The 11,376-nt window shown below is 33.9% G+C and overlaps 1 protein-coding gene across 1 annotated transcript; it reads right to left on the reverse strand.

The window, feature by feature from the left end:
- Positions 1-432: 432 nt before the first annotated feature.
- LOC104520573 (probable phospholipid-transporting ATPase IH) lies at positions 433-10,681 on the reverse strand (the record flags this gene model as incomplete). Its single annotated transcript, XM_010162297.1, has 9 exons — positions 433-536; positions 788-861; positions 2,566-2,637; positions 2,918-3,081; positions 4,426-4,599; positions 7,068-7,265; positions 7,566-7,716; positions 8,971-9,052; positions 10,617-10,681. Coding segments are annotated over 9 exons (1,084 nt in total), but the record flags the coding sequence as incomplete, so codon positions are not given.
- Between the last annotated feature and the right edge of the window lie 695 nt (positions 10,682-11,376).

Below are 11,376 nucleotides of genomic sequence, written 5' to 3' on the forward strand. Positions count from 1 at the left end.
TCTAATGGATTTTCTCTTTTAAGAGCTTGTAAAGCAATCAAAGGCTGCAAATCGCAATTGCCAAGGCTGGGGACTGAAAGAAGGGATGAGGTTTTCAGTGAAGTTTTTAACGTTTTCCTTCATTCAAAAGTTAATTCAGACCAGCACAGTGCCATACTAGATAGCTGATTGATGACCTCTGGTATAACATACAGTTGTGCATAGCTACTGCACTCATATCTCACAACTGCTATCTGGAGGATGAGATGGGAGACAGATTCAAATAAGGGAGTAAGACAGACTGCTACCCATACAGCCTGAGTGCTCTTTGGCACAGAATAACCTCAGTGCCTGGGACAACAGATCTGTTATCAGATCAAGCAGGAGGTCAGAACAGTTAAATGTTTTTTGACACTGATATCACATGAACAGATAAATAAAATGGAATCTTACCACTGCATTGCGTTCAACTCTGGATCGTATCTGGTCAATTTTGCCTTCCTTAACTCTAGGAAATATGGAAGAATCTGCTCCCTTACAAAACAGAAATATATCACCTAAAAGAAACAGCATATGGAATTCAAAATGGCCAAATATATCTTTCTGCAAAAAAACATCCAAATTACTAAGTCTTCAAAAAGATTTCTTCCAACTTTTTTTATAAATTTGCACTTCTGCTGGTACCCAGTCCCCTTTTTTATAAAGAAAGGCACATGAACCGTGATTAATGCTCAGCTCTTTGATAAACCTGAAATTAATTTGAGAGAAACAAAAACATCTAAGAAGTAACAGAATGTGGCAGCCCTACCTGTTGAAGATTTAACAATTACACTCATTCGCCGTCTAACAGAATCAAAACTCAAAACCTCTAGTAATTCAAACCTGAAACAGAAACAGAATATTTTTTTTTAAATAACTGTTTTTCCAGATCCCTAGACTGGATTTGAGCATATCAAATAAAACATGACTTCTAACATGGAAAATTATATTGAATACTATGGAATACGAAACAGCAGATTACAAATAATAAACAGCAGGCCCTCAGCTCCTAATTACTTGAAACAGAATTTGCCTGCATGAGGTTCACAAGTATCTTTGGGTGGACAGTTGATATAATTTATTTAAGCAGAAGACTAGAAACCTTGCAGTAGAGCACTATACTACTTATAAAGTAAATAAATTCTTACTTATAATACCCAGGCATAGCCTTTGGATTTTAAATGTGTAGTTGCTTACATGGAAGCCTTTATTTAATATTTTTCTAATTTTGACTATTCCTATCCCCCAAAGTGCCCACCTAATTTCATTAATCTTGTTCAAGTATTGACTGAAAAGTTATTTGACTGAAAGAAAACATTTCTTTTTACTAATTTTATATTTTACATTGTTTTTATCCCACGTTCCTTTCCTTCCTAGGAGGAGAAATGAACACAAGTTCCTGTTCTACTGTTTCTGCACAATTCATCAGTTTATATACTTTTATAATTTACTCTTACCTATTGCACTTTATCTAAGAGAGCCCTCTTTTTTCCAGCACAAACATAAGCATTCCAGTCACTAATCCCCATCTCTTCAGGATTCATCTCTATTAATATTTTGCTTATAAAATAGATAATTTTAATTAGATCATCCAATCAAGTCCTTACAACAGCCTGGGATTGAAACCCACGCAAGGTGACAGTATTAATTTCATTAAAAGTTACAACAGATTCTAACAAGGAGATGGATCAGCCCTATGTCTACAAACTGTGATGCATTTTAGAGAAAATTCCTAATAATTATAGTGCTTTCATAAATAACCAAATTTGACTCCAGTTCTTATGAGTTGAGCCACAAAAGTCTGAAGCAACCTTTGTGAAAAATCCTCTGTATTCCTCTAAAAAGGGCAAAATAACAGCAGAGTTCCTATATTTGTGTCCAAGAGTCCCTGGGTAGTTAGCACAGTACACATGTAGGAAGACAGGGATATACAATAGCCTTAACCAGTAGAAATCTACAGAAGTGTAAGGTAACATTTTCAAAAGTATGTACATCCCATTAAACAGCTGTACTACTTAAACATTATTGAAAATTTTACTCATATTATGGTCTACAAGATTTATTCTACATGTCAAAGCAAAATGACCAAAAAAGACGTACCTGTTTTATTTTTCTTTGAACCAGCTATAAAAATTTATTCTATAGATATTACCCTCTTGTAAATGATAAGATTTGTGAACAAGAAGTTAGGAATACACTATTTTCTATTAATAAAATACTATTTACCATATAACAAAGGAAAAATACACATAGTTCCTAAAACTATTAGGAACTATTAGATTAGGTCATGAATCCCACACCACAACTTTGTTGTTATATTAATATTTCATATTGCATATACTGTCAAATTAAGAGACTAAGTAAAAATATAGAGCCTACAGAGTCTATTACAATTATAAATATTAGTAGATAATTTCTTTTTCTACTAAAATGTAAAATTTCTGACTTTTCTGAACTAGAAATGAATGAATAGGGACAGAACGATTTATTACACACATCAGTAGAAACTCCACATCAGTCTATTTTGTTATATTTTTAACCACTCACTTCTCTATGTTATTTTCCCGATTTAAGATCTCCATAAAATTGTCCTTCAGCCTCAGATAGGTGTAACCAAGTCTGTAAAATGAAACACACATCAACAGAATGAATACAACAAATATATAATTATCCAGTTTAAGCATGCCATAAGGGTTTAAGACTGAGCTTATCTTCTGAAAAACAAAACAAAACTGTTTATTTGATTTATGAATATGAAAAATCATGACTGTATGTTAAGAAAATCATCAGCTCTACAGATTTGGTGTTTTTTACTATGATTTTTGTGCTGGAAACAATTTTGAACTTCAGTGATTAGATGTGTAGATTAACAAAGTATAATACCCAACTATGCACATACCTCTGTATTCCCTCAACTAAAGCAACTTCATCAGGTGATGATGAAATATATATACAAGATCTTCTTGAGAGCTGGTTTTTCTTCGGTCCATCTACGCTGTCATCATCTTTTACTTGAACAGTGTGGCAAAGACAAAGAGCTCGGAAAAATAGCTCCTCTCTCTCCTAAAAATAAAAGGAATTGTTGTCATTACGTGTGACCGCTTTCAAGTATTCCTTTGAAAACCTTTCTTTTGGAAGGTTAGCAATGTCACTGATTATTGCTGTTTATGATCAGATAAAGGCAGTGTCACAGGTCAGTGGCCCTTTAGGGGGAGCCAAGTCTTTCCCAGTGGTCACCATGCAATTGCTTAATAGGAGTTAGTGCTACGAGCACTGCTATGCAAGTCAAGCAGCTGATGCCCAAAAAAAATAATGTGCATCTTTTCCCTCCTCTTGAGCACCTAGGTGTGGCTAAAGGTTTTTTCTTTACTTTTGCTTACACTTTAACAACTTGTATTACATACTAGTCAAGCTACAATTTTAGGAGTCCTGAGTCCAGGCAGAGGGATGCAGCACCTGAAGCACAAGTGTTAACAGGCTTTATAGATTTCAGTGTCTTGTGCAGCTTGAACACCCCTCAGAGCTATATGAAAATACAAGGAGTGTGGACATTTTGGCAGCTGGAGCCAGCAACTTCCATAGTTTCAGATGGTTTGGTAATGACAGCTTCTGACGTCAGAAAGAGATCTCTATTTCATGGATATCTGGCTGTGTTCTACCCGTATCTTTGTGTCTGAATCTTCCGTGCTGTTCAATGCAAACTGTCTGTGCCATTGTAATTCCAGGACAAAAACACAATGTACCTTGGAACCACATTTTGAGCGCCATGGGGGAGGGAGCCATAAGGCTGTTGAATTACACCAACATATTTTAAGATGCCTTGTTTTTTGTCAAAGTGAAAGGTATGGCCAAAGTATGATTTGAGACTGTATTGATATATTTAAAAATATTTTGACCTTTGGCTACGATTGTCCTGCCCATTTACACCCTGCTCATCAGTTGACAAGTAAAATCTACTTAACTTTCTATTAACTTTGCTGTACATAGCCAAATGCCACAGCACTTACATGCTGTGTGTAGTATATTTCAGATGTGGCTATATTAAATCACATTTTAAAGTAACTTAATTTGATCACACCTTCACTCAGTATGACTAAGTAAGTGTTTGCATTGAGCACTCATTTTCCCCTTTGAGGAGCTGCCTGCCTTGTTTTCCCTATTGTAAAGTTCTAGATTTTGGGGCTTTATTTAATTTAGTTTTACAGCTGCAGTACGTTTGGAAGCTTCCTATTAAATCTTACTCTAAACCAGGAAAGGAAAACCTCTAAGCTGTTATGCATTTCCTGCAGTTATCTACTTTTATCAGTGAAATTCAAGGATGTTATATTTCTAATATTCCCTTCATGAGCACAGTTCAATCTTCATATTTCACTGTGTAAAACAAGAACCTAGAAAGACCCTTCATACCTTTCCACTTCCTCCTGGAGAAGAATCGATCATATCAATGCCTGTACAATCGTGGAGAATTTGGCCATTGCAGATAACATGTGGTACATAAACGTGCCCTTCAATGCAACATTCTATGAATTCCATGTTGTTCTCAGTTAATGTTCCTGTTTTATCTGTGAAGACATACTCAATCTGCAAATGAGCACAAATTAAAAACAGCAGGAAAATGAACAGAGATTTTCCACCATCTCTTAACAAAACTGAGATTATTACTGGGTTACACCTTTCTTTAAATATCCTTATGCAAGCTCTTCCAGAAAAGGAAGACAACAATTTCTTTTGGGAGTCATCTTCCATGGAAAAATGTGGGCCCTAAAAGATTTTACTATACAAGAGTATCAGCAAAGCTGCCTTTTGCCTCCTAACACATATAAATAATGTGTTTATCCTACTTTCACTCTTCTCTCAAGCTCCTTTTTCCTTTTTAATGTCTTTCTTGCTGCACAACAGATATCTATGGAAACAAAATGCACACAAATTCCATTTCCCAGGAATCATTATTTAATATAAGTACCTGGATTTAGATCAGTTACTATCAGAACAGTCCTTAGAGTAGTAGGAGAATTGCCCACTACAATTATGTTAGTTTAAATGAGGACTCTGGACTAATGGTCACATGAAGTTATACACACGGGCACTATTATTGCCCTGGAAACATTCCCTTTGTCTCTATATTGATTTTTTCATTATTTTTATCTTTTACAATGAGCCCCAGCATTTAAGGATAACAACATCAATATATGAACTATAAATAAGAAGAGTTAGATCTGTACAAGCTCAATTCTAGATATTGGGTATACATATTCCATAAAGATAGCATATATTTTTTTTTATAAACTGAGAGCATTACATAAGGTTGGGAATTAAAACACTGCAAGGCAATTAGGTATTCATCAGATTGTTTAACAAACTTCAACATTTATGAAGTGCATAAAAAAATTAAGCAAATTTTTGCTCTCAGTCATAAGAGAAGTTATTAAATATGCAAACTTTCCTCCTAGACTGACTTTTCTAATATTCATTAATCTGAAAATGCAAGTTTGCAAAATTTCCAGTGGTTTGTTATCTGTGGACACAATACTCTTATTCAGCTTTTTTCAAAGTGGACAGGATTTATATGGATTTCTTTCATCTCAACTCCTATATTCATTTTCATAATACATTTAATACAAGATACAAAAAGCTATCAAGCAAAGGTCTTTTATACATTCAGCATGCTGCTTTGGGATCAACACCCATTACATGAAAAAAGGAATAAAGCATGTATATCACTATGACAGTATTTACTACAACCACAAATAAGGATCAAAACCTTCATTAGAAATACAATGTATAATATCTTCCAAAAATGTATAAGGAAAATTTAGTTCATTGGATTGGTATTAATAACACCAAGTACTGATGAGGGTCCCATGCTAGGGATGACACTTAAATTTAGTAGGTTATTTTTTATAACAGAATCACAGAATGGTTGAGGTTGGAGGGCACCTCCAGAGGTCATCTGGTCCACCCATCCTGCTCAAGCAGGGTCATCAAGAGCTGGTTGCCCAGGACCATGTCCAGACAGGTTTTGGTTATCTCTAAGGATGGACACTCCATAGTCTGCCTGGGCAACTCAGTCACTGTGACAGTAAAAGTGTTTCCTGATGTTCTGAGGAACCCTTCTGTTTCAGGTTGTGTCCATTGCCTCTGGTCACCACTGAAAAAAGCCTGGCTCTGTCCTCTTTGCACCTTCCCTTCAGGTATTTATATACATTGATAAGATCCTCCCTAAACCTTCCCTTCTCCAGGTACACTGCTAGTTACTGGCCTCCCACTAGACTTTGCACTGCTCACCTCCACCCTCTGGGCCTGGCTGTTCAGCCAGTTTTCAATCCACCACACTGACTGCTCATTCAGCCCATAATTCATCAGTTTCTACGAGGATTTTATAGGAGACAGTGACAACTGTCTCCCATAATAACAAAATCCTTGGTACCACCTTTTATTCAAATAGATATGTGTCCCTAAAAGCTTAAATTACTAGACTGGCCATGTAAAAATAAGGAAATACAGCATCTTATTTATTTGAACACACATATGAAAATGTTTTTAATTAATAGAGATCCTAAATATTTACTCAAAAAATATTCACATGTATCTGTGTCAAGGTGATTATTTTCTTAACATAGAGTACTAAACACAGAATTTCTTTTGGAAAATGAGAATGACAGTCAAATGATTTTACTGAATGAAACTTGTGTTTGGAGATTTGGTGTCAGTCTAGCCAGACAAAAAGGGGTTTTTTTTCCATCTGACTTTTACTCTAAGCAAGTTAGATGCTTATATAATCTCCCTCTATGGTCCATGGAGAGAAATCATTACCTTTTTGAAGTATTCATCCTTTACTAATACAGTAATACTAACTGACTTCCACTGATTGGCTGAGAAATCAGAATATTTTATTCTGAAAATCAGACTCAAATGTTATTTTTAAAATTAATCAGCACTAAAAAAAATGTACACTAAGCTGTAAAAAAAAAAAAAAGCTGAAGTGCCAATTTTAGAATAAAAAATTATGGTCAAAACAGTTGAAAAATTTATCATTTGATGAAATTTACCTGTCCCAACTCTTCATTGAGGTCAGAAGTATTCACCAGTGGTCCTTCACCTGTGTCCTCATCAAACATTTCCTCATCCCATGTAAGGAAATAAGAACCAAGAAATTTCTGCATTTCCACAGTGACATACATGGATACAGGAATGATGTAGTTGAAAAGAACCATGAATGCAAGGAAGTCCGTAAAAGCTCGAAGAAACTGCCAAAGAAACAAGATGAAAATATTGATTTTTCATGTACCATCAAAAACCAAAAGATGACTACATACATTTATGAAATACTTTTTTCTAGTAACTTTCAAACAGTAAGTAACACCTTTCACAGCTCACAGTTCAGCACAGGAAGTACACCCTCATGATTTGTAACATCACAACCGATTTGGCATGAAGAAAAAAAACCTTGTTTGTTTTAAATTTGTATTTTTCTTTACAGGCGTACAGGTTCTTATAAATTAAGGATTTAGTGAAACTTTTTTTAGTGTATTCATTTATTTCCATACCAGATTTCTTTTCCTTTCTGGCTCTGTTTTCTGATTATACCACGGCTCATCACGAAATGGATCACTCTGCCAGACATATTTCAGGACAGTATTTATTAGTGCTTTACTGATGAGAATACAGAGGTATACAATAAGGAATACATTCATTGATCTAGAAAAAAGGCAAAATAAAAATTGCATTAGCATATAAACTACAGAGTTTATTAAAAAATGTTATACTTGTGCTTCAGCCTAACATTTGTTGCAAGTCTAACAATACCATGATGTTACATTACTTCTCTACTGTGTTTTCCCAGTGAAGAAAAACATTATTTAGGACCATTTTCTATTTTAAAAATTTAACTGCTATAATTGTTTCCAAAATGTGTGTGACACACTACCAAACCTAGTGCATTAGTGAAAACAATTGCACAGATGAAATCATAACAGAATTAACTGCGTTTGTATCTGAAGACCTTTTTATGTCATTTCCGTGAACCAATACAAAAACACTCACATAAGCACTTTTATAGAAATATAAATCTATAGAGAATATTTTTCTATGTAGCTGTAATGGTTTGACTCTTTCTAGACAGATCTAAAAAAAAGAAAGAGCAAGAACACTTCATATTTAAAATTATATTTACATTAATGATGGGCATGAACTAGAAGTTATGGGTTATAATCAATAAAAATAGAAAGAGACACATCATCATTGCTCAGTCACTGCGTAAGAGAAGGGCTGTCACCTGGTCAGTACATCTTGCTTTAATCAATGACTTTTTCTTTTCCCCCCATAAGGTTTGACACCTTACTCAGAGCTGATGATTTTGGACAGTAGAGTAGGACTAGAAAATATCCTTGAGGATAGCAGTGTCTTCATTTCCCATCATATACACCTCTATGGAACTTTTAATTTTAGCTAAACCATGGAAAACCTGCCACAGACAGGCTTTGTGTTACTGCAGTCGATCCAAAGTGAAGTGCATCAAAAGAGTTATTTTTACTGAATTCAAGACTTAATTGTCATGAAAAGAAATGTTAGGATATCGAAGCACATAATCTTGGAAAACTATTATGAGGTGTACTCTAACCAGTAAGAAAAAAGTCTTCCAGAACAGCAAAACACATCATATCTTAAAAAGCTAAAGCATTACATTAAAGTGGTGCTTTTTTCTTTTTAATATTTAACATTTAGTAAGAATTCAGGATTGAGAACCTTATTTATATGGTGTTATATGACTAATTTTATAAATAAGTGAAAAATGACACACATACAAAGCAAATTATAAGGCCCTGTACCTCTTTTTTTAATCTAGATCAATGGAATATACACTTTCATTAAAAAAAAATTTAAAAAATCCCATGTTATTCAATATTCAAACAAGCAGTTTTCCACCCTCAAAATAAATATTAGAAATTTTACTTTTCTACAGCAGATCGCTTCTGTGATTTTGCCTGGTAATTTAATGCCATCTTAGTTTCCATGCCAGTGTAGATAGCAACACCTGAAATTAGACAATTTAATTTACTAAAGACTGTACAGTATAATAACTTAATAAAACCACAATTCATTAGATTATTATATTCTATCATTTCTTTAATTCTCTGTAGTCTGAAGAAAAAGAACAAAAATTTGGATGATACTCAGAAACTAGAAATGGGTTTAATACCATGGTTGTCAGAGGGAAATTTTAAGCAGCACTTACATCTCATTCCAGAGTCACAGTTCCCAACTGCTAACACGTTGTTATGTCTCAAAGCCAAACCAAAGCCAGGTTTTGAATAAATCCTCTTGCATTTTTAAGTTCTTTTTTTTTGGTTTTACTTTTAGAATCTAAGTCATGCTTTGTAAAAGAAAATCCAGATAGGGCTAAACTACAACATACATCCAAGAAGAATAAAAGGCAGCCATTGATTTTGTTTGCTTCAAGAAAATTTAATAATTCATGAAAAAGGGATCTTTTGGCACTACTGATTTCCTGTTCATAACACAGATTGAGAGACTAAACTTCAGAAGATTAAATAGAACTAAAAGAAGCTGTAAACAAGAAGATGTATTTAAAGTATTTATTAAACCTGCACATTGTTAAAACAAAATAATTTAGGATATGGATTGTGCTGGGGTAATGGCAAACGCTTCATGTGTTAGGTAGACCAGAAACAACCACTCATATTAAGAACATCTCTGCCTGATACACAAGTTAACAGAAATATTAAACCCATCCTCTAAAGTCTACAGAAATACTTACTACAAACTAATTATATTAGTTCACCTATCTTAGATTACAGTTAAAAGCAAAGAGAGCAAGTTTAAATTAATATATACTTTCTATACTATTTTTGGAGAAAAAGTTGCAACATTCTGATATTTTACGCTAAGCAGTTCATAGCCATCTATGATCTTTCTTGGGAGTATGGAAGTTGTATATGATAGAGGATGACATGGATCCTTGTCCCTTTCATCACCAGCAAAGACTGGCTTGTTACAACAGAACTAGTACTCCCACTAGGTTTTCTTGAAGAATTTCCAAAAAACATATCTCAATTTGTGTGTCCTATTTCTGCTAAAATATTCAAATTTTTCCATGGAACTAAGACAATTCATACACCCAAATACACTGGAGAGAAGAAAGTCTCATTTTGATCAGAAACTATTTAAGTGGATTTTTTTTTTCCACGAGCCATATTTATGTCTGGTTGGGGTAGGTCTTTTGACAAATGAGCAAAGCATGTAAAATTCTTCAACAGGCTCATTAACTGCTTTGGGACAACAACATTAATTCACAGTGATTGGTCAAAAGCCATATATTTACATGAAAAAGTTGAGTCATCTTCACTAATCCTTGAAGACCAAACTATAAAATCCTCCTCCCAAAACTCTCTATAGTCATTGTACATCATTAATAGTCACTTTACTGCAATTACAGCAACAGTAAACCCTATTAAAAAGCTGTAAATCAAGTGATTCAATAGAAATCGTATGCTCAGTAGTAACTGTAGGGTTGTAACCCTGTTTGATGTTTGCTTATTACTTCAGGGTCCTTTTAATTACTCAACAGAAATATTTACCAAAGACTTTTTCTGTATTCTTTAAAGTGGCTCCTCTAAGAAGCAGATTTTCAGATCCTAATGGCCTGCAAAAGATAAGTATTACAAAACATGAACATTTACAGAGAAACAGCAGACCTTAGTGGAAGACACATAACACAGGAAATTAGTTTTATGCATAATTTTTTATTTTGTGTAACAAAATCACTAGGTAATATTTAAAGCTTCTTCCATTTTATTATAAGTTTAAACTACAAACAAGGTATTTTTTGATACTTACTGTATACATTTGAAATAATAAAGATAATTTATTGATGAGTAGGGGAATTAATGTAAGGATTCCCATGCAGTTTAAAATAATATTTTGGAGCATGATATGTAATACAAATCACCATACAAGTGCAAAAACCAAGGACTACTTTATAAACAGACAACATGCAGAATTGTCAGACTATATATATACAGCACTGGAAAAGAAACAAGAAATAAATTAAGTATTTTTGAATGTTATTCAAATTGTTCTAGTCATATGAAAACCCTCAAAATTAATAAACTCTAAGCAAACAAAAACCTCAGGGCCATAACTCTGATGTAAAACCTGAAAGTAATTCCATTTAAACTAGTGGAGTGATGCTATATGAATGATTTGGGTTATAAGACCCTACGCCCCAATATATTAAAAATTACCAGTTGCTCCAGTAGTGCTGTTCAAGGAATACAAGTCCTAGTGCCACAGATTTTTTTTTTTCCTCATCCACAGAATCACAGAATGTTGGGGATT

The sequence above is a fragment of the Antrostomus carolinensis genome, unplaced genomic scaffold, assembly GCF_000700745.2.
Source record: "Antrostomus carolinensis isolate BGI_N321 unplaced genomic scaffold, ASM70074v2 scaffold25312, whole genome shotgun sequence".
NCBI classification, from domain to species: domain Eukaryota; kingdom Metazoa; phylum Chordata; class Aves; order Caprimulgiformes; family Caprimulgidae; genus Antrostomus; species Antrostomus carolinensis.